Source organism: Ciconia boyciana, chromosome 10 (assembly GCF_034638445.1).
Source record: "Ciconia boyciana chromosome 10, ASM3463844v1, whole genome shotgun sequence".
In the NCBI taxonomy this organism is placed as follows: Eukaryota; Metazoa; Chordata; class Aves; order Ciconiiformes; family Ciconiidae; genus Ciconia; species Ciconia boyciana.
The window spans coordinates 14,129,355-14,152,443 of NC_132943.1; the positions used below are offsets into that span (position 1 = coordinate 14,129,355).

General features: G+C 45.3%; 1 protein-coding gene across 2 annotated transcripts in view; it reads left to right on the forward strand.

Annotated features, from left to right (window-relative positions):
- Positions 1 to 1,850: 1,850 nt before the first annotated feature.
- TFCP2L1 (transcription factor CP2 like 1) overlaps positions 1,851 to 23,089 on the forward strand; it is a 38,290-nt gene continuing 17,051 nt past the window's right edge. For both annotated transcript variants that reach the window (XM_072874585.1, XM_072874586.1), the window contains exons 1-5: positions 1,851 to 2,052; positions 6,399 to 6,550; positions 20,809 to 20,885; positions 22,515 to 22,620; positions 22,890 to 22,996. In XM_072874585.1, the coding sequence (XP_072730686.1) occupies positions 1,991 to 2,052; positions 6,399 to 6,550; positions 20,809 to 20,885; positions 22,515 to 22,620; positions 22,890 to 22,996 (504 nt within the window). In that variant the 5' untranslated portion in view covers positions 1,851 to 1,990. The remainder of the gene's footprint in view (positions 2,053 to 6,398; positions 6,551 to 20,808; positions 20,886 to 22,514; positions 22,621 to 22,889; positions 22,997 to 23,089) is intronic.

Below are 23,089 nucleotides of genomic sequence, written 5' to 3' on the forward strand. Positions count from 1 at the left end.
ATATTGACATGCCAGATTTGACGGGATCCTTTGTTTCATATGGTGTGGTCATTTACTCTTACATTGGACTACATATTTCTCCAGTCAGTGCAGCAAAATACTCAAACTGGGGAAGGATATTTACTGTTTAGAGAAGTCCTTGGACACCTCAGCAAACTTTGTCTTGTTTCTCTGTCCAAGAGCTATATATAGACTTTGCTCAATCAAGGTCTGAGCAGCTGCTGCTGTTGATGTTGAGTGAGCAGATGTTGAGTGAGCAGAGCTAAATATTTTTAAGAGTGTAAAAAAGTGACAAGATAACTCCCACCGTTTTGCTTTGAAAGAACCACGTGTTTGTCTAGCTGTATAGTAACAGAGGAGAGAGAAAATACCTTAAAGACACATTTATCTGTGCTATTTCTTAGTCTGAAACATACAGAGACTGGCAGATATAAATAATGCATCTTAAAAACTTCAAGACTCAACACCTCTGTGAAGCTACTTGGTTACCCTTCAGGTTACCTCGTCTTCACCTCGTAACACACCAGGATATGAACTGCCAATGCCTATAGTTATACTGCATCTGACTCTCTAGGGCTTGACCTAATGATGCTCTATAGGTGCTATGACAATATAGAGATTCTATAATCATAGCAGGATAATGAAAATTTCATCCGACAGTGAAATGCTGCTATCTTGGCTGTGAAATATGGGAGTACATAATAATATATGCCGACAGCAGTGAGTAAACTGACTTTTTCTCAGTTGAAATTTGACTGGGAAGCTTGCAGGTAGGAAGGCTTCTCCTGCAAAACCAATTGGAAGATTTTTAATAACTCAGAGTAATTAAGGGTCTGTTTCCGTTTCTGCTGATGGATAGACAATAGGACCAAACAGGGAACCCCCTCCACCATTTTGCTCCCCTCCCCAAACTTGGGGAGAAAGACTGGTGGGACAGGAAGATGCACAGAGAGCAGGGGGTTAGGAGAAAGATGGGTATGAACAGTCTTATAGGTGAGGATCAGGTTCTGCAGTTTGAAATGGTAAAGAAACAGATTTCTCCTTATCGAGTAGGGAGTTGGGTTAGGAGAGACAGAGGGTTTTTGGACACACCGTCATATGGCTGATGGCTTAGGGGTGAGGTTAGTCCCTGACACTGTCCTCTTGTTCCTGCACGTCCTCCGGTAAATTACTCTGTCTTTCACTCTCCCACCTGGAAAATACCCCCCTGACATAAAGTTCACGTTAACGTGAAGCACAGGCCACAGGCCGGCCTACAAGACAGAGAGCACGGAGTTAAAACAAGCCGCTGTCCGCAATTTAAAAAACCAGAGACTTTAGAGGAACCCGAGCCGTGATTTCACACTCGGCCTCACTGCCGTCGGCCGGAGCTGCCAGGACATCCCCACGGCCCGACGTGAGGAGGCTTGCTTTTAAACAACACGGGCAATTTGGGGGACAGACGGCAACTCCCAGCAGAGCCGGTCCGGAGCTGGGGTCCCCCGGGGCCCCGCTGAAGCCGCGCTGCCGCCCGGGCGCGCAAGCTGCCCACGCTGCCCACGGCGCGCTCTGCCGCCCGCACCCCTGCCCTCCCCACGGCCCCGCCAAACACCGTTCCCGCGGCGGGGCCACCTCCCGCCGCCTCCGCCCTTCCCCGGGGGGCCCGTCCCTCCCCCCCGGGGCTGCCCCGAGCCCTGCCTGCCCGGGGCGGCCGGGCGAGGCGGCGGGACGGGACGGGACGGGACGGGACGGGACCGGCCGGGGCGGGGCGGGCCGGGGCGGGGCGGGGGAGGGCTCGGCCGGCTCGGGCGCCCCGTCCCGGCCAACCCGCGGCCGCCGGGGCTGAGCCATAAAAGCGCCGGGACCCGCCGGGGCCGCGGCTCCAGCTGGCCGCAGCCGTGCCCGGCGCCTCGGGGTGGGCAGCCCGGCTGGCCCCCTCCTGCCGCCCGGCCTCCCCCGGCCCCAGGGACCGCGCCGGCGCCGGGCCCCCTCCCCGCCCGCCGCCCCCAAGATGCTGTTTTGGCACACGCAGCCGGAGCACTACAACCAGCACTCGACCGGCAGCTACCTGCGGTGAGTCCCCAGCCGCCCCGGGCGGCCTGAAGCCCCCCGGGGCTGCCCGGCGCCCTCGGCCCCGGTGATGGGCGGGGGGGTTGCCCTCCATCCCCGAAGCCGCCCGCCCGCTGGGCTGCTCGGGCCGTACCCGGCGGCCGTACCCGGCGGGCAGCGGAGCCGCGGCATCGCCCGGTCGCGCCGGGGCCGCGGCCTCGGGGAGCCCGCTGCGCCCGGAAAATAACTCTCTGAGAAGCGTGGGCGCTTCTTTTTTCGTTTTCCTGTCTTTTTAGCGCCTAGTTAGACAACTCTCTGCAGCTTCGCTTTATGGCTTTTGCCGGCTTCCCTCTTCTCAGGGGCGTAGGCAGCGCGGCTCAGAGGGAGAAGGTGCGACAGTTGCGGAGCGCTGCCAAAAGTCTCAGGAAAGCGTCTGTTGGCAAACTAAGGGGGCATCCAGTTTTCTCGGGACGCGATTTCTTTCTCTTCTTTTTGGGACGATGGGTAAAAAGCTCAGAATTTCACTTTTTGAACTTGTCTAAACCAGCTTTTTCCTGCCTCCACACAGTCGCTTTTAATTAAATGTGCCTAATTTAAGCACAAGGGCTGCTAAACAATAGTCTGTAACATGTGTAGCACAAACCCGTATTTCCTCCCTCCAAAAGACAACAAAGCAGACAACTTTGGGAGTTTCCTTTCTGCTGGGTGCTTATGAATTTTTTTTTTCTGAATATGTAAAGCTGAGCTCTCAGCTGGTGTCGATTGCTGCTGCTCCCCTGAAGTGCGATTTTGCTCAGTTGCAGCAGTGGAGAACCTGGCTGGGGCCCAAGAGCCTTGCTTTCAAAATGTACCCCCCAAATAACCACTGTTGAGAGAACACCAAGTTTGTCTGGCGAAGCACTTCAAACACAGATAATGCTTCCCTTTCAAGGAGACATGCAATCTTAATGATTCCTTCTCCCTATCGGTGTATTTGCAAAGGAATTTTTTTGACTGAATAATAACTTCCCATTATCAAATGATACAATACCATGAGATTCTTGCTTTCTGGCAGCTTCCCTCTTTCTTCATACAAGGTGCTTCGCCTCCTTTCTCTATCCCAGTAAGTCTATTTTAACAATGTGTGTGTAGCAAAAGTCTTGTTCTCTCTTGATCTGTGCTTGCGAACCTGATTAGTTGATGACTGTGACAATGGTAGTAGCAGATGAGCCTCAGCATTTGTACTTGTGCATACAGACTCTGCGTTAGAGAGCATTTACAGTGCTCGGGTTGCTTCACTAACACCATGGATTTGTAGCATCAGAGTGCTACACGATCGTCAACTCTGGATCAGCTTGAGCCCACAATTCAAATTCCTTGGAATTGGCCAGAAAACACATTAGACTATTTCTCCTGACTTGAATGCTAGATGAGGGGATGAAAGATACCTGATTTGGCAGGAAGGCTGCTAGTATGAAGGTAACCTGTCAATGTTTTTAGGAAAAAACTTCAGCTTTAGTGAATATCTGCCACTGTGACAGTGGTGTTTTTAATCTGGGACTAAAAGCCCTAAAACTAGTTTTATGGCAGGAATGGCCTCAGGTGTTTCAGGGAAGGTCAGTTGAATAAAACCCTTGTTTTTTGTAGAGACCTCTAATTCTGGCTGATAGACTCTCAGTGGGAATGGGTCAAGACATGCATTTCTAGAGGGGCATTCTTCTGTTGAGCTGTGCCTTCCTGAATGCTCTCCATACCCGCATGTAGCGACCTTGTTGAGGAAGCTGAAATAGCACAATCCTTGAAGTAGCTGTAGGAATAGTTTGTATCAGTTATACTTTGCAGACATCAAAGGCTTTGTGCATATCTGAGACATCTGTGTACATTCTGCTGTACCTCAGTAGTATTTGTAGTTATAGCAAGACAATACTACAGAAAAATCCTTGTAAATCTTCATTCATTTTTATGGAAACCCGGTATGTATTTCATTCTCTGTTCTGCCAGATGGCTGAACTGTCTCAAATAACTTTCTTCCTTCCCAGGTAAGTGGACTAACCCTTGGTTAAGACCAGAACTGTAAAGCTTTAGCATAAAGCTGAAACTTGTGAGAGTTTTAAGGGTTTCCACCTTTTTTTAAAGGATGGGAACTGTTGTGAAAGCCTGCTTTTCCCAAGACTTGATTTGCATCTCTTGAGTGAAGAGAGCTGAACAAATATTGTGATGTCTTATATATCTATAGCTTAGAAATTCTTTTAAGCCTTGATCTGTTGTTCACAACCTTCTAAGTTCCAAAGACTTTTAATAAGGTGAAATATTCTAGAAGAGCTTCATCCAAAGCCACAGATACCACTGCCCATTAGTTCAAATGCTATAGGAATAAAAATTTGATTAAATTGTGTGGCTTCATCAGTGCTTCAATATGGCAAAGCTTTCCAGAAGCCAAATCATGGATTCCTCCATGCTTCCAGTCTTCAGTGATCACAGCTGTTCCAGCAAGTGTAGGGGTGTTAAGAGCCTGATATGATATACGATATTTGCATTTTGAGTTCCCCTTGCCTAAATTTCTCAACTGTTTCAGCTGGATAGGTGTACAAATTCCTTACCCATAACTGTTAAACCTGGGCCAGATTTTGTGCGCTGTTTTTTGCAGAACTGCAGAAGCTTTCAGGCTTCAGAGTTTTTGATCTGTTCTCATCTGTAAAGCAACATGCATTCCAATAGCATTGTGCAGGCGAGTGCATTAACAGCAAATGTTGGCATCCGGGGTGAGTGAGATGACTCTGCGGAGCAGTATCAGATCCTGCGTGTGTGTGTGGAGCAATGCTATCTATTTCAGAAATCTACTGCAGGCATTTATGTCACTTCAGTACTGTAGTAAATCATCATCACTAAGGGAAAAAAGAGAAATCCTCTCTATGGCTGCAGTTAGGCAAGAGCAGTGATTATGTCAGTAATGCCAGTAGGCAAATGGGGATGCCTTTGAGTTGGTGATAATATGGAGGGATTGGAAGAGAGAATGGAAATAGAGATGGGTGTTTCTTTTCTCCTGTCTATATCTGAAATGGCACAGTTTGCTCTCTGGCTTTATTTTGCCATAAATAGGAGCACCTGTGTTTGAACCAGGTACTTCAGCAGTTTGCTATAAACTGGTGCACTGTTTTACTGATGACCTGGGTAGCCTTCAAGGTTGTGGGTGCTATGAATGAATGCAGGGTGGATCATTAACTGAACAGGCAAGGAAAAAATTCTTAATGGTCTTTCCATAGGGAGCATGCCTGTACACGCTGGCATGTTCCTGAACAGTTTTTCTTAAGGCTTTTTGCGTATGGGATTACTGAAAGGAGCAGAACTGCAGCCTCTGTAATGGGAATCTCAAGTCTTCACACATCTGGAGGAAATGGAGGAGAAAAAAAATAATCACTTCTTATTCTGAACCATCTCTGTGTTCAACATAATCCCCTAATTTGGAAGGATATTAGTGCCTTAAGTAGGTGGACACACTGATCAGAAATGTTAGCAACATGGGAAAGGCTAATGTGCTTCTTCAGTATCAGACATACTAAGGTAAGGATGCTTATTCCTGACATCTCATTTTGTACTAATCATTCTGTTGTGCTCTCAGCCTTGTTAATACCTGTTCTGCTTGGGGATTAGTGTGGGTTGGGATCAGTTTGACTGCAAATCAGCAGGCAGGTCAGCATGAACATCTTGTAAAGGAGCCAGAACTGGGACTGTGCACAGGTCCTAGTGAAGCTGCTCCTGAGCACCTGTGTGTGCATTCATGAAGGGAGCCCCATGCTCTCTTAAGAGCTATGCAATTCCTTGGGACCAGGTTTATTAGAGTGCAAGGAGATGTTATGAGTCAATTAATCCAGCAGTTCATGCCATCATTTACCTGAATGTCTCCTTTTTACACCAGAGCTGCATCTGCTCCTCACCCTTGGCTGCTACTTGTAGACATTCTGGCATTCAGCTGTCAAAATAAAGTGCCCTTTCTCGCTTTTTTCTGAAAGGCTTTTGTCTGAGAACCCAAGAACTCTTAAACAAATGTATTCCACAAGGATGAAGAATCTATTTTTGATAATTTTTTCCTCATCAGGAAGACTGCTTAACTGAAAATTAAATCTGATTTATGTTTTAAACATAAATTAATTCTCAGAAATATTCTGTTTTGCTAATGCTGTGTTCTTCTGTGTCTAGTGCTGACATCCTAGAGGCAGAAGTTGCCTTGTTACATTATACTGGCCAAATTTCTTTCTTTTTTAGCTGTCATAGTCTCTGGAGAAGCATTAAGTTATCTCCATTATCTCAGAGCATGAGAATCAAATGCAGATTGAGGTGAGAACATTCCGTGAAGTCTTTGTAACTAAATGCATGTGAATTGTATGTTGCAGAGATGTCCTTGCGCTGCCGATCTTCAAGCAGGAAGAACCACAGCTGTCTCCTGAGAATGATGCCAAACTGCCTCCCTTTCAGTACGTCCTCTGCACAGCCACGTCACCTGCTGTGAAACTGCATGAAGAAACTCTGACCTACCTCAACCAAGGTAGGGTTTGTACTACACTGAAGGAGGGCATATTTCCTGGGAACAATTCATGAGAGGGAGATTGAATCCCATACTTGTGCCTTACTGGGAGGGCAGTGGGATGGGGAAAAAAGAGGGAAAGAGATGGGGAGGGGGATGGAGGAAAGGAGGAATACTTAATTTTTCACATTTATATACCAGATTGTCAACTGATATAAAATAATGAAGTGCCATTGATTTAACTGTTGACTTAAAGCGGCATTATAGTATGCACAGTTTCCCATGGCCAGGTTCTGGCTTGATCTCAGACAGTTTAAACTGCAGCCTCCTACCTTCATCTTAAAAGTCCAGATTAATTAAGCAGATTGGCAAACTTTGGGTTGGGGAGGGCTCTTAACATTGCAAATCTCCAAGCGCTGCTGGAGGGCATTGCCAGAGGATGAGTTAGCAAGTATCCAAGGGCTCCTTGGTGGTCTGGGCAGAGTGTGACATCATTCCCACTGGCTGGGTGATGTGGCTCTGCTCAGTCCCTAACTTGACAAGTTGCTGGGGTTCAGTGCAGCAAGGTCCTCTATGACTGACCTTGTAGGCTAATTTTTACTCCTGGCAAACAAGCACTGTGTATTTCTCTAGGGGTTTTTTTTGCCCTTTGGCAGAATTTGTGCATACACATCTGGTTGGAGTTTGGCTGTCACTTTGCAGTGCCTCCTGCATGTGGGTCCTGGAGAGATCAGACTTCTCCAGGCACAGATTATCCTAAAACTTATTACACTTATTTTCTGCCAGGTTGTAAACAAAGGCATTAGCCCAGCAACAAGCTGAAGGCTGACTGCCCTATGTTACTGAGATCCTCTCCTGCTTCAGGACACTGCCCCAGCTCCTCAAGCTTTGTGCACTGAGCTGCTCTGGCTATGTTTCTCTCAATGTCTGTACAAAGCAGAGCTCTGACCTCAGGTGCATCTGGCTGCGGGATCTGTGTTGCTACCTGGTAGACCCATGGAGCCCCCCTAGGAAGATCAGCCAAGTGCTGCAGGCTCTATCTGAGGAGCCAGATGTTTTGTGTCACATAAGCTGGCTGTCTCACAGATCAAAAGATTCTTGAGACTTGTGACTGTCTTCCCAGTTTATCATCCAAATACAGTAGACCCCAGGAGGTGATACGGGGCATATCAAGGGTGAGATGGAGATGAATCTTCCTGTGAAACACTAAATTCTTTCCTGTTTCAGAGTAAAAGATTTTGTTGTGAAAAGCAGTTGATGGCCACATATTTTAGCATACATGAGGCAGTACCTGCTTTTTTTACCTTGGTGGGGCAAAAGTTAGACAACTCTCTACACAATACCATGAGTTTTAAAACTGTGTGACTAGAGCAGTCTAGGTTTTCCTCTATAAAGTAAGACTGTTGCTGCCTTTGCAGATAGACCACATTGTATTATGCTTTCTCCTGCTTACTATCGCAAGGAGTTTTCTCCTGCTCCATCTTGACACAGTACTGACCTGTTTCCTTGGCAGACCACCAGTTCTTGTATATCTTCTGCATCTGTCTTTTATCCCTCAAGGGGGGAGGTGGGATGTGTCCTTGCAGAATACACCCTGGAGGGCATGAGGCTGGACAGGCCTGGAGGAGCAAAGCAGGGATGAGGCTGGCACAAGCTGTGCAGTGGAGCAGAGTTGGGAAGGGCCTGGGGGAAGAAGTGGGCACGCCTTAGTGCTGTTGGCTTGCCACAATGAATGGAAACGGCACCTTTTCCTAGAGGGTCTTTGGGGTGATTAGTGGTAAAAGGTGGTGCATCTCCTGACAGTTGAATGGCTCACTGCTTTCTGTTCCTCTGGGCAGGAGCTTCGCATCTGCCTGCCACCTTCCCAGGAGCATCCTCACCTCATTTATTTAAGCTCCCAAGCAATTTGTTTTCCTTCTTACACTGAGATGCTCTGGGTTTCTTGAAAAACCTCTTGAAATTCAAGGCTCTCTGTAGATGGATTTTTTTTTCTTGATCTTGCAATGTACCTACTTTAAAAGCCATTCTGGTCCACTCCAGCAGGTTGCTTCAGAGTCCACACCATTGGCTGTGATCTTGCTCCCAGCATTGACCCTTTCCAGTAGCAAGGGCAGGCCTTGACTGTAAAGTCATCTGACATGTAGTCTGCCTTGATACTAAGTCCCTTAGACCAAAATCCCTTGCCTGTGCTAGTTAGGAAAAAGGGACTGGAGTCTGCTCCCATGTGGATATGAGCTGCTGTGAGAAGCTTGTGTGTTCATTGGAGGAAACTACGGATATGGGAAGAAGAGGATGCTGGACACACCTTTCAACCAGCTGTGGTCAGAGCTGGGAAGTCTAATTTCTGTTGGTGGGATATTAGTGAGGACATTGCCTGAGGTTAAAACGAGGTGAAGATTTGTCTTGCAATTCCAGGACAAAGAATCAATTTGAAGTGGCAGGTAACCTCCCATTTCACTTAGAGGTTTCTGTTTGGGAACTACCACATAAAAGGGTATTTGGTCTTTTTCATGACATCTGTGTCAAAAGCATGTTCCTCATGCGTTGACCTTCTGGAATAAAAAATAGGAAGTGTGTCTGAAAAGCAGAAATTAAAGGCTTGAGTCAAATTTTCTTCTCCTTTCAGCAACACTTCTCTGCGGGAACCGCTTTTCTCGAGCTATATAGTTTCCCAGCAGGTACCTGTTGTGTAGGTATTTTCCCATCCCTTCTCCAAAACCAGAGGAGGGTGCTGCAACTCTTCACTTTGACCTGCTCAACACAAGCCAGGGAGTCCCACACTGATCTCAGTTGTCCTGCCTGAGCTAGAGCTAAGTGCAAATTAAAGGCTCTGACAGAAAATTAATCCCATTAATAGAATTATGTTATATGAGCTTGAGGAGGTATGTGAAGGGGACCTTGAGTCAGCCCAGGCCTCTGGAGCCAATACTCCCAGCATGGCAGAAGAGCTGACTGACTCCAGAGCACTGACACAGCTGCAGTGCCATAGCCATCTTATGAAGCAATTTAGACCATTCCCTACGCCTTATCACCTTATGCTGACTGTAAGCAAAGGGACACCTCTTGTACCTTACCCTCTTTCTGTGCTTATCATGGTCTGGCCAAATACTATTACACAAAACTTCCCTTCTTCCTTGTATGCTTGAGTTTTGTGATGGATTACTTTAGCAAATGGGTAACTGCATTAATGGATGTCCCTCTACCCTGGCTGTGCTGGTGAGATCTTCAGTCATAGCTGGCTCCTAGTAAGGCAGATACAAAGACACGGTGGCTGTCCCAGCTCCACAAAGCAATTCACATCCAGTGTGGTTACTTACCCAAATCGTGAGGGGTTTAGGGTTTTCTGCTTGCTGGGTGACTTGCCACTTGCATGTCCAAATGTTCCTTTCTGACTTGAGCTCTTCACCACTCAGTAACTGACCTTTTGTCACCATGATGCAGCTCTACTCCCTGCCCTGAAACACTCCACATGTGACTGGTTCAGTGGTGGTTCAATGAGTGGACCAGTTCAGGAGGTGGTCCATCTGCGGAACTGGATAGAAGAAAGGTCAGGTGTGGCAGAGCTATGGAGTGGGGAAAGCTGGAAGAACTGGGTAGCAAATTGAAGGCTAAGTTGCATAGCAGAGATAGAAGAGGAACTGGTGGAGGGATTCAGGTGAGATCTGAAAGGGTTTCACATGGACTAGGAAGAAGGGCTGTCCAGTGGCTGTGTTTGTGTACAAATGGGAGAGGGATGGGAGAGGGCTCCAGCCTTGTGGAGCATAGTGACTTCTCATGAGCCTTGCTTCTTGCTGGATAGACATAGAGAGATGGTCAGTGGCATTGAGGAGGAAAAGGTCTTTGGCCTGGGCTCTCCACAAGCGTGAAGGAGGAAGCTGAGAAGACTCCTGAGCTGGAGACCAGTGTTTTAAGCAAGGGCAGGGGAACATAGGGGAGTGAGTGAGCTTAGCTGTTGTGTTAAGTTGACTTGGGGACGTTCAGCAGTGGCAGGCTCCCAAGCTTGTCTGCTCCAGTTTGAAACATTGAGCGCTCACTGGCTGCAGCTCTAGAACCAGCCTGTAAATGAAGTAACTAGAGTCAAATCCTTAGCTTGGTTTCCAAAGACTGACTCATTACACTTGTCCTTCCCAATCTCTTCCCCCCCCCTGCCTTCCCACATTCCTTGGGAAACTGGAGCCAGAGCCCTCTTAGCCCAAATTGAACATCATCTTAGTTTGCTAATCCTTAGGGCAGTTTCTACATTAAGAGATCTTTAGTGGACCTCAGGAGGATTACTCATCCGATGGGACAAAGTATAGACTTATTAGTATGGTGTCTTAACACCACTCCACCTTCAGTCCATGAAACTGGTAAAGGTGCTGTGTCCTCACGTTAGGAGCTGCTGCTGGCATCGCTCCTTTGGTGAGGGATTGCATCTGTCAACAAAGCTACACTGTCCAGAAGTCTGCAGCACAAACATCGCCTAACATTTTTGGAACTAGCCCGCCTTCTAGCACTATTTCAGTGTCTCTTGTGGATAGAGATTTTCAGACAAACAATCAACCAGCAACCATATTACAAACCGCTGCTTTAGCAAGAGGGCTTGATGCAGTTGCATATCCCATGGTCTGCAGTCATATGGGGTGTGGTTTGACCATGGCTGGTTGAAACTAGTTTCAAACATGGACAGAAATGGGAGCAATGAAGGTGGTTCCGGAAATTGCACCGGGAGGAATGTGGAGGAAACAAGCACTGTACAGTAGATCTGAATGCTAATAAATGTGAGGAAATAAAATCATTCCTTTAAAAAACAAAACAAAAAGCCAAAAAACACAAAAACCTGAAAGTCATTGCCCAAGGGAATCAGCTTGTATTGCCAGAACCACATGTGGACTGTGAGCTATTCAAGTCATGATTTTGTTTCATGACCAGCATTGCGTTGGCTCAGAGCCTCAGATCTAAATTACTCCAAATAGAGGGTGGTTAAGGTTGATGGCAGGGGGTCACTGAGGGCAGGCTGTGTGACAAAACCAGCCCTGTCCCTCAGTGGTACTTCAGAGTAACTGGCCGTCACCTGCCTGTAAAGTTTTCCTGGGCTCTGTTCAGCTCTCCAGATCTGTGGTATGTGACTTGTGGTTCTTGGCCATGTGAGGGTTTTAGTATACAGCTGGTTAGGGTTAGGAAGGCTGGCCATCTCTGCTTTACAGAGTCTTCCAGGAGTCATCTTTATTGCCAGTCCTAGACAGTTCAGAAAACAAACAAGCCAAAAACCGAAACCGTGAGAGAAAACCACTAACATCTGAGAAGACCTGTGATGATATTGGGAGCATTGCTGTAGAGGTGCATAAGCAACAGATGCCTCGTGAAGCTAAGGATGGACTTAGTTTGAGTCTGGGTCACACCTAAATGAAAGCTGCAAATTTCATCCCTCTGGTGCAAAGGCATGTATCCAGGTTCAAGACACATGTGCATAAACTGGTACACTTTAAACTGTGCTGTGTTTAAAATTTGCTGAGTGTTGTCCTGCCTCAGCTCACTGCAGACATGCCATGGTTTCTCCTCCAAAGGAAGGTGCAGAAAGCACTGGGCAATGAGCAGCTGAAGAGGACATCTTGAAGCTGATTGCTAATTGCTTGGGTAGGAGATGAAATTGTTTGCAACAGAAGGCAAAAGAGAACCTTTGCCTCCCTTAAAAAGTCTAAAGTTAAAATTTGGTTGTCTAATCTTCTACAGCCAGAGAACCCAGTTTTAAACACTGAGATTTACAGTGAATGAAAAAAGCTGTTTTGTATTGACGTTAACTCATACGTAATTGAGTTTTTTTGGGGTCACAACTGTCTGAATGTTTGTAGTTTTCCTGGAACAATTCTTTATTTGCCTAAATGAAGTGTAGAGAAGGCTGAGTGACCAGCTCTGCCTGGGTGTGCTTCTGATTTAATTATAGCTCTGTTTGTGGGGATATTTTTGCTTTGTCCCATGCTAAGAACTGCCTCTTTTCCTAACAATCACTGCCATTACTGACCAGGCCCTGGGTATTTCAAGGAGCTCTGCTGCTGGTGGCCTCTCCTGTGTGAACATGCGCTCCACCCTTGCCTGAGATCACAAGCACAATGACTTTGTGTAGTTGAGACTCTGAATATCAGGTGCTCCCTGGTGGCTGCCCACCTATGCATCCTTGATCCCCAATTATTGTGGGGTGCCATGCTGCTCCTTGACCCCTTTCCACTCTGTTCCTGGGTTTGGATGGCTTAAAAAATGGCTAACAAAGCTGGTTTGTCTTTCCCATTTCTGAGACTGGCTACTTGGTATTTTTGGTTCTTGTGGTGCACCTCTTCATCTTTGGAGAAGGAATTTGTCTACAGCTCTGAGAAGGTTTTGGTGTCTCAGCTGAAGCCATTAATTGTGCTAGCAGCAATTTCCCCATATGTTTGGCAGCTCTGTCTTCACTTGGCAGCCCAGGATAAACAACCCTGTCTCCAAACCACACCATCCCTAAGCTCACTATGAATCTTGCTTCAGATGACAGGGCACCTCTGCATAAGTAGAGCATCTGACTTCTGTTGTCCCTAGGAAGCTAGAATCTCAGTTGTCTTTTAACCAAGAGGCTGTTTTCTATTCTTTCTGTAATCCTTTCTTCTGTTGCTAACATCTGGGTGAAATTCAAATGGGATTGTGAACTTGCTGGATTGTAGCCTGTGCACAACTCCTACTGGAAGCCCCTAGACTGCATTTTGTTCTCCCACTTCCATAAATCTTCAATATCTGTGAAGGAAGGAACTGCTCAGAAGTTCCTCTGAGTGTAGTGAGAAGTAAAGGAATATCTGTACGATTTTTTCCTTATATTCCATGTCACTTTTTTACTTTCCTCCATTATCCATAGGTACTTTGAGATTCTTGTAATTATAATAGTGATTTTTTTTGCCTGTGTTTTTACAGCATTTACTGTCTGTGTCAATGTGCCTATCAATCTGAGAGGATGTGGAAATTTTTCAATTAGCTTTCTCTAACTTGCAGTGTCCTAAAAGATCACATTTTAGGTAGCAATAAGAAGCTTGGGAAGCACTGTAGGTTTGACATGATTAGCTGTTTTTATAGGTGTAATGTATGATACCTTCTTTCTAAAGAGGCTGGGAAAAAAAAGCCTTTTTTTCCCTTTGCTTCCTACCAAGCATTTATTATGTGTTCTTGAAACTAGACAGCAACTGCTTGAGCAGTGAGATTCCTCTTGTCCTAGCTTGGTGCCACATTTGTGACCTGTGTCAAAGGTACGGTCTGCTTTGATGGGCGGTTGTCAATCAGATCTTCTCCCCTGCTCTGCGGTAGGCACTGAGTAGCCAGGTGTGGGAGTGGGACTTGCTTTCTCCCAGTTTCTCACTGCGGAAACGTGGTGAAGGAAGCAACTGACCTGAGGGCATCTGAGGGAGCTGTTGGGTGGGGTCAGGAGTTGTACTCGGCTCTTCTGCATCCCTCTTCAGCACCCTCACCTGGGACCATTCTTCTTAGTTATCTGAAACTCAAGTAAATATTACACGCAAAGCTACTCTTACAGAGCTATAAAACCTGTTGTCCAAATTGACTTAGAACAGGTTGAAACCAGAAAAAGCCTGTATTTTTTACTTACACAGAGGGGGCTGAGGTTTTCTGAGCTGGACAGATGTGACTAAGATAGCCCTGGGTGTTTCAAGTACATGCTAGAGAAGTGGAAATACAGGAAGAAATTATTTTCACAGGGCAGATATTTTTTCAGCTTTGCATCAGAAGTCAATAATTTCTTCTAGGATTAATTTGTATTAAAAATCAAAGTTTATACCATGGCTTAGATAAGGTAGGGTCCAACAAAGTGGATGAGGTCTATGCAAGAGAAGCCGAAGTGCACACAGTGAACTTAGCAACTGGGAGTGTTTCTGTGTCTGCTGGCTGGTTTTGTGTTCTTGATTCAAAGTTAGACTGTAGTCTTGGTGGAATTAAATGTACATCCCTCTCTTTTGAGTGGAAACCACTGTAAACGAGGAGTGTTTCTGTTAGTGCCTGTTAGCTATGAAGTGTCACCACTGTAAAACAGACCATCTTCAAAAGTCTGGGAAGAGTAGGGCTCAGCCAAACGTTCATATAGTAAATGAGCACTGAAATTTTCCTCCAGCAAACTTGGCTCTGAGGCATGTGTTTGGCTTTCCCACAAGAAAGAGGTAGGGAAAGAGAAAGGAGGGGACAAAGAAACCCCCTTGAGTTGGGGGCAGATTGTAAAAGGAGGAAAAACATAGGAAGAGACATGATGACAGTGTAGCTCTATGGTGTGGTAGTAGAATTAGTAGTTGAATTGGTCTGCTGTGTTCCTGTAGTCTTGCCACACTCGTGGTAGTGGCAAGTAGGGCAAGTATCCTCAGATGTGTACTGAAACACAGTGGAGCTAAGGTAGCTTTGCTGCAAAGGGAAACAGTCAGGAGGCAGGTGAAGGGCAAGACTGTGAATACTAAAGCAAGGCATGTGTAAATTGTGGTTCTTATTGCCACAGTATAAGCAAGTTCAGAAGGAGGTTGTACAAAAGAGGAGTTTGTGAGCATTGGTCATGACTGGGCAGCTTGATACGGATATGATCTGGACACTGAATACCAGAAACTGGGAAGTTATGGCCAGGAAAGGGTGGGCTGTATGCACCCTGCTCCATCCCTGGGCACTTATAACTGTGTGCTGTGTTGAAGATGAGGTGTGGGGCAAGATGGGCTACTGTGTCAGGATGATTCTTGTGTTCCTTCTACATTTCCTGGCCCACAGTTGGTCCTCCTTTGCAGGATTTCCATGTTCCTAGCATAGCGGGAGCTTTCAGGGTGGCCTACTGGCTGGTGAATTCATAATATCCACTGGATAAACAACATCTACAGCATCTTGTCAAATGAGGCTGCAGTAAGCAACTGCAGAATATGCACTGCCATTTGTGGCCTGGGGAGGGAGGACACTGCCCTTGCTCCCTGTCCTGCAGAATGTCTGCACAGGGGACACTTCAGCAAGTCTTATGCTAAGTTTTATTTTTGCTTTTGTCTGCCTAAAAAGGTGTGGGCAATCAAGCATGCAAGTTCAAATGCCAGCTCTGTCACTCTTGCCTGTTTACCCTGTGGGTTCATTAATCTTTTTTGTCAGAAAAATCTCTGTGTGTGCCTGATGCCCCGAATAGTTGCATTTGGCTGTTTCAAAGGTGATCCTCCTACCCTGCTGGATGTGCTTTGGTTTAGGAGGATAAATGCTTGCTTTTTTTTTTTCTTCCCCCTCCTCCTGCATGCTGCATTCGACTGTCAGCATTCCTTTGCCTTTATCTATGTGCTATTTAGGATGTCCATATAAAGTTGCTAAATGGAATTTTTATTGGCCAGCTTGGCTTAATAATCAAACAGTTTCCAGGCTGGTTCTGTCTAGTGCTGTGTGGATCCATTCTGAGAAAGAGGACTTGCAGTTGTTTTTTTTTCTTTCCACAGATTTTTGTTGGGGGTATTGCTTAGTATAAGGTTAGGGTTTAATTAATTGCTGGAAAGGCAACCAGACTGCTTGGCTAGACTAAATAAGGCCTGAGTCATATTGGTCTGGAACATCAGCATCCTAATTGGAAATTAGTGTATCGTATCGGTATATCGTGCAGAAAACCACAAAATGCGTAGTGCAAGTAGCCCTTGAAATGTAACACCAAGACAAAAAAAACAAGCAGGATATTGTGGTTGTGTAGCAAATAACCTTTCAACAAAATGTAACTGTGAGCTTGAAATAACGATAATCTTCTATAATCAGAAGTTGCCTAGAATTCCTGATGACTGACTAAATTCCAGCAATGGAAATCAGTTAAACTGTTATAGCTTGTACCTTTTGAGCGTGTGAAAGTGTTCCCATGTTGAGTTAAATTATTTTTCATCCGTAGCAAATTGTTGACTTTCAGTTCTTTTGTCCCCAAAGTAAGTGGTCATGCCTGCATTTAACGTGCGTTAATTACCAAAGACAATAAAAGTTAAAAAAGTAAACAGTCTATAAATCCTCTTTAAGATAGATGCAATTGCTTTATGAATCACCAAGCAGGAACTCTCTGGACCTGGGTGGTTACTACTTTGCTGGATACTACTCTTGTTTGTAAAGCAGAGTTGCTCAAGCTCTAGCCTAGGAGGAGATTGCATAAATTTGCTGTTGCTCAGGGAATATCTGTTCAAAATACAAATTACAGTGTATCATTACCCGCCCAGGTTTTTATTGGTGCCCCTGAAGCTTTCAGTGAAGTTGGGAGACAAATTGCATCTCAGGAATTTAATGTGGTTTTCCAAATATTTATTACTGCTCTGTTCCCTGCCTGAGGTAGGGAAGAAGGGCTGCGGCAAGCTCTGTGCGAGGGGAGCACCGGGTCGCGCAGGCAGGCAGGAGGCTGCTTTGGCCTCAGCTACGCTGGGGATTTGCTTGCAAAATATATTCTTCATTTCAAGTAGTGATAGAGATGCTTTAGGTACCCTTGAATGTATGTGTCCAATATTACAACATGCCCAGAGACCAGGCTGGTCACCAACTTTGAAGCTATCTTGAATCTGTGTTGCGTGTGGTGGTGCAGCTATGGCCAGTGTTGAGAGCATGGAAGGAAAGGGTTTCAGCAAGTTGCTGGCCTTTAGCACTGGGTTTAAGACTAAAGTTCAGCAATGCTGAATATCATCCTGGTAAAGGGGGATTGCTGTGAAACTGCGACCGCTGCTCTCCGTTGCCACAGATGTTTTCTTCAGGCTCTTCCTTCCATCTGAGCCCTGTGGATGTTAAACCCGTGTCAGCTGAGGACCAGATACTGCCCTGGTCAAGGTCAGACCATTCAATCAAATCATTGCAGAGTCTCAGCATCGGTACCCTCTGCCCCTGTCTTCAGCTTTACCACCAGGTGTTGACTTGGCAAGATGTAGTCTAATCTGTATTAATCTGTATTTCCATCTGAGAGAGATGGAAAAACTCAGTATAGAGGAACTGTATATTTCAGCTGTATGTTTTGGATGTAGCTAGTTGCAGTCTGTCTTGGGAACTGGGAATACAGTTTGTTTTAGTCACACTTGTGGCCACATTTCTTTACAGATTTAGATACCTGAGTAAGAATGATCTGTTACTGATTTAGTTGTAGCAGAAAATCGCAGTCTGTGCCTGCTAGTGCTGATGAGTCAGTGATGCAGGATTCATAGATGAGCTGTGTACCAGAGCCTTGAGTAACTTCTTTGCCCTCTTTGACGCCAGGGGGAGTTCAGCTTTCTTCAGCTATTAGTCGCTTTATTTTACAAAGGGATCCTGTTTTCCAGCATCCAAGTACTGATTCGTTAGTTTTGGTTTTTTTCCCTGCAATTGCTCTAATTGCAGGGCTGAGATTGTAATTCACCATTTCAGGAGTTTTGCTGGTAGTGATGGTGGAAAACATAGGGTAAACAAGGTTTGGAAGGTATTTTTCAAGGAAAAAATATAATCCGAGCAGTTTGGTGCTATAAAAGTACAAGTATCTGAACCCTGTCCATGCTATAGCAATGAATTATGGGTACTGTTAGCCACGAAGCAATGTATTTGCTGGAATAAGTTGTAGGGAGAATGAATTTTTCAAAATCAATACCAAAGCATTTATATATAAAGGAATTGTGAGGAATTAGGACCAAATTCTCACTGATAGAGTTCCACAGAGGGGGAAATAAACTTCATGTTTATGAAGCTTGGCTGGGAGCAGTCTTGTTTTGATAACAGTTCTGTGTAGTAACTGCAGTTAAACATTCAGAGGTCAAGGGGAAAGCAGTTAGCATAAAATACCATTTTTGATTCAGGTCTTTCATGGCGCAAACTGAGTTCCAGGGCTTACATCAGATGACCCATATATCTTTCATCAAAGCATTTTATTTCCTCCTTGGCTTTCCATTTAATATTAACTCTGTCTCCACCAGTTTCTTTTTTACCAGAGGGCAGAATGTGTTTCTAACTCCATCCAAGCTGAATCACTCCCATCAGGAGATGTGTGGTGCCTGCTGTCTGCTGGGTTGCAGTATTGTTCCTATCCCATGCAAGTGGTTGGAAGAAGCATGCTGCAGAGTTTTTGAGTGCTTGATGCTATTTTGAAGGGAACACGGCCAATGTTTTTATGCCCGTTATTTTCTTTTGTCTCATTGGAACTGCAAATAAGCAGATCAGGCTGACCAAAGAGTTAGGAGTATATCAGTGCACAAAGGTGTCCCAAAACCTGGTTCATTCCTGAGATACTCGCTGAATGGCTGGCAGTGCTTCTGATTCTACCGTTGCCTTCCTCTGTAGCACAGCTCATGCCACTTAATGTCTCTGTCCCTGTTACTCCATCTGAGTACAGTCATAGATCTATTTTACTGTCTCTTGGACGCTCATGGTCTCAAATAGTAAATTAATTTTCTGTAATGATTAATTAGCCTCATATTTGCATGGGAAATGAACTGTAAGTGCAAGAGATGCTTGGCTGTGTAAATTAGTTTGAGGCAATGAGCTGTATCACTCTTTAGCTGGTGAAATCTATCCCTGAACTGAGCCATCAAGCAGCCAAGTACCTCACGCAACATACACACACATGTACAACATATACACAGGTACATAGTACAACATAGAAAACCGATTTTGTGAACCTGAGCCTGATTTTTTTATGCTAATGCAATAGTATTGATTATGTGGGGAGATACGTAATCTCTCTAAAAATTGCCAAGTAAACAATATTAACGTGTATCAGTGGGAACATTAGAAAGTCTCTTGAGTTAAAGTGTGGAAGTCCTCAATTTCAGGACTGTGGTTTACAAAATCCACTTTTGTTGTCCAGCAGTCTTCAAAGGAAGGTCACTGTTATTATTTTGGTTTATGTATGCGCAAAGAGATGGGTTAAGATCTATGCATGTTTCCAGTGCTTAATTTGGTACTTCATACGGTTTATTCTCCCCTCTCCCCATGCCCTAAGCCACTTGCTGGATTCAAGGGTCATTTCCTGTTTGCAGAACTCCTATTGACATCAGTAGGAGTATTGTGCAAACAGTTGGGACTTCAATATGGCCTCTCTTGTCCTTTTTTTTTTTTTTTTTTTCCTGCCAGCCAGCTGAATAAGCACAATTATCCCTGTGCTCTGGTGATATGGTCTGTACTCACGTGGGCAACCGGAAGAGCTGGAATTCCCAAAAGGGAATCTGCCTGAAATGCAGTGCCCTCCTGACACATCTGCTGTCATAAGTCTTCTATTTCTAGATCCAGATCCAGAAATGTAGCATTTTTTGTCTCTGCTGGCAGTAACTGCTTAGAGGGAGATATATCTGCTTTGCAGTTTTCTGCAGGGCCAGTTCTGAGGAGATACCGGTTGAGCCAGAAAACCCAAACTGATCTCCTTCTTGGTGCCTGCCTTGTCGTACTTGTGCATTTTTCAGTAAAAGGGATGACAGCAAGATGAACAAGAAAAACTAGCTATAAGGTGTACGTATGCTCCATTAATCCTAATGATCCTGTCCTGCCTCTGTACTGGCTGTAGGTTTATTGTACAGAGTTGTACAATGAACTTTTGTGCTGTCTTAGCCATTCGTGCTTAAGGTATTGGGACATCAGTCTCCTTTGTCTACTCTCAGCCTTGGAGGGAGATGCTATTTCATGAACCAGTTAGCTAAATTCAACTGAACTGGCTAAATTCCTTATGTTGAGGGTGGTGGTGGGGTGCTGGAGTATGAATTCCCTTCCTGGAATTGGTCCTTGCACATCCTGTAATACCCATTGCTGCTTCCACACGTGTGTCTGAAGGAGTATTTATGCCCTGGGCAGCCATGCTCAAGGCCTTATGGAACAAATCTTGTGTTTCTGGTTCACCGAAACACCTTACAGACCTGACTGCTCTCTGAAGAAGGCAAGATTTTGCCCAAGTTGCTATCCTCTGCAGAATAGTGCCTAGACGTGTTGTGCCAGAAGCTCTTCACACAACCGTTGCTTCAGCAGAAGGGACAGATGAAGGCAGTGCTGTTACAGCCATGTGACACGGGGGGACAACTGCCTCAAACACCTTGGTGACTTTCTGAAGGGTGACCAGAAAACTGTAGCAGCCCTGGGAGACGGACTATGATCGATGCCCTGAGAGCTTTTAACTGCCAAAAGACAAACCTTCCCCTCAGATTTCTGCTGCGCTTTAGTGCCTACTCGATTACTGGGGGCAAATGCATTATGTTACCAAAAATGAGCTTTCCCTGATCAAACGTATGCTTTATTAGCCACGTAAATGCCAGCATGACTCTCTCATTGCTACAACATATTAAACACCTTGGAAATGTTTCCTTAAACTCTAGGTCAGTCTTATGAAATCCGTCTACTTGAGAATAGGAAATTGGGAGAGTTTCAAGATTTAAACACAAAATATGTAAAGGTAAGGAGAAATATAGATTTCTTTTCTTCCTGCTACTACATACAGCCTCTAATGAAGGGCCTGACCTTGCTTACACTGAGACAATGGAGAATACTTTGCCATTGTTTTTAATAGGAGCAGGGCTGATGGAGTTGTTGAGTGCTAGTTTCACGGGACTATGCAGCTTGGCTTTACAGGGCTTCAGGGGAACCTTTATTCAGTTTGTGATCATGACCCCAGAGTTTCACTGTGAATGTTGGGTTCAGGGGAATCCCAAAGTTCAGAGGTGAACATGGTCAAAACTGCTGAGAGGCAGACTTGTCTCCCTTCTTAACCCCAGCAACACGCCTGGGTTGTTACATGTCTAATGGAGGACCCTGGTGTTTACATCGTTCTGCCATGCAGATTCTGCATAGCTCCAGTTTACTTTGGTAATGGACATAATTATGAACATACAAAACTTGGTTCTTTGGTTCTGGGGATTTTTTTTGTTGTTTCCCACCTCCCAAAACAGTTCAAATTCAAGAACTTGGGTCCGGATCTTGGTTCTGGATCCAACCTTCAAGCCTTCCTCTCCCAAATTCTTGGCTGTTCTGCCTCAGGATTTCTTTTGAGAAGTGGAGACTAGTTGCAAAATTTGGATTCCAATCTGGATTTCAAATGTTTTCCAAGTTTAGGTAGTTCCCTGTTTGTCTTTTGGCCCATTTCAGGACGCATGTGGATTGGGATTCCAATTTTGCAGGCGTTCCCACTGTGGCTTGCTTGCTTCTTAGAGCTAGGTTTTGATTTGGGCGTTTCTCAGGTTCATTGGCAAAAAACGCTCACTCCCATTTGATACAGAAATCCCCAGCAGGAGCATGGACTTGAGAAACTGGAAAGTAAGGAGTCATTGACTCATGCTAGTGTAGCACTCTTAATATACAAAAGGATATATTAGTTAGTGGTACTTTAGACTTGTCTGCCCTGGGGATTGCTCTTATTCCAGCCTTTTTTCTCCAGTTGCACATGGCTGCACCATTGCAGGCTAGAGATGAAAATTCTCCTGTTGCAGAAGCTTTCCTATTCTACACTCATTTAACTGTGTAGTGGGGCAGTTTACCAGTATACTGGGTCAAATCCAGTGCCGATGACTGGCTGTTAATGGCTGGAATCAAGTTTAATTCCCACTGACAAGGTATCTGAGCATGTCAGCTCCACCGGTGCAGGGACAGGTGAGCTGGCTTTCACATTTGCTAGTCAGAGTGGGATATACTGGGGTTTGAGCATGGTACAGACACATTAAATATTACCCCCATGTAAGCCATTTTGGGTGTGGAGGCAGTATAGTGATGTTTACATGGCATGACACCTAAGATTAGGTGGACATTGCTATAGTGCTTCCAGACCAAATCCCAGAAAGCTGTACAGAGCTGCGTTACGCAGCATAGACGTGCACTGTGAAGGGGAAAATGTGTTGCTCTCTCACTCAGGGGTCCCTTAGGAATTTGATAAACATGGTGATGGGTCTCTTAGGTGGACCCTCTGCTCTCCTCATGAATGGGGGTGAGAAACATAACAGATCAGCTTTTGCTTCTACGCTGGAAAACCAAAGTCATCTCCAGAGAAGGGCCTTTGGATCACATTGTTCATCTTGCCATCTTTTCTTAACAGAGCATAATTCGTGTAGTTTTCCATGATCGACGCCTGCAGTACACAGAGCATCAGCAGCTCGAGGGCTGGAGGTGGAGTCGGCCTGGGGACCGCATCCTTGATATAGGTGAGACTATTTCATTATGGTTCCTGAGCAGTGTTTGGAAGCGAGGTGCTGAATGATGTATGGTGTGTTTGCATGTGTGTTTAGGTTTTTATATCCTACTCTCTTAGGAATCCTGTATGTCTTTGGGTGGGAAGGAGATCTAGCACTATAGGTCCCAAATAGATACATCATTGGTGGCTTGGCTTTTCACATGCATCTTGTAATTGTATGGAAATGCTTTCTCTTCTTCAATTTAATATTTTTAAAATTTTAGGGGTTTTCTTCTACAGATATTCCACTGTCAGTTGGTATCTTGGATCCCAGGGCCAGCCCCACCCAGTTGAACACTGTTGAATTTCTGTGGGATCCATCAAAGAGAGCCTCAGCATTCATTCAGGTAAGAGAGAAGTGATATTCCTGTGGTAAATACAATGGTGAGATATTTTATGAAGACCTGGAGAGTTGAGGTAGCCAAGACATGAAGAAGAGA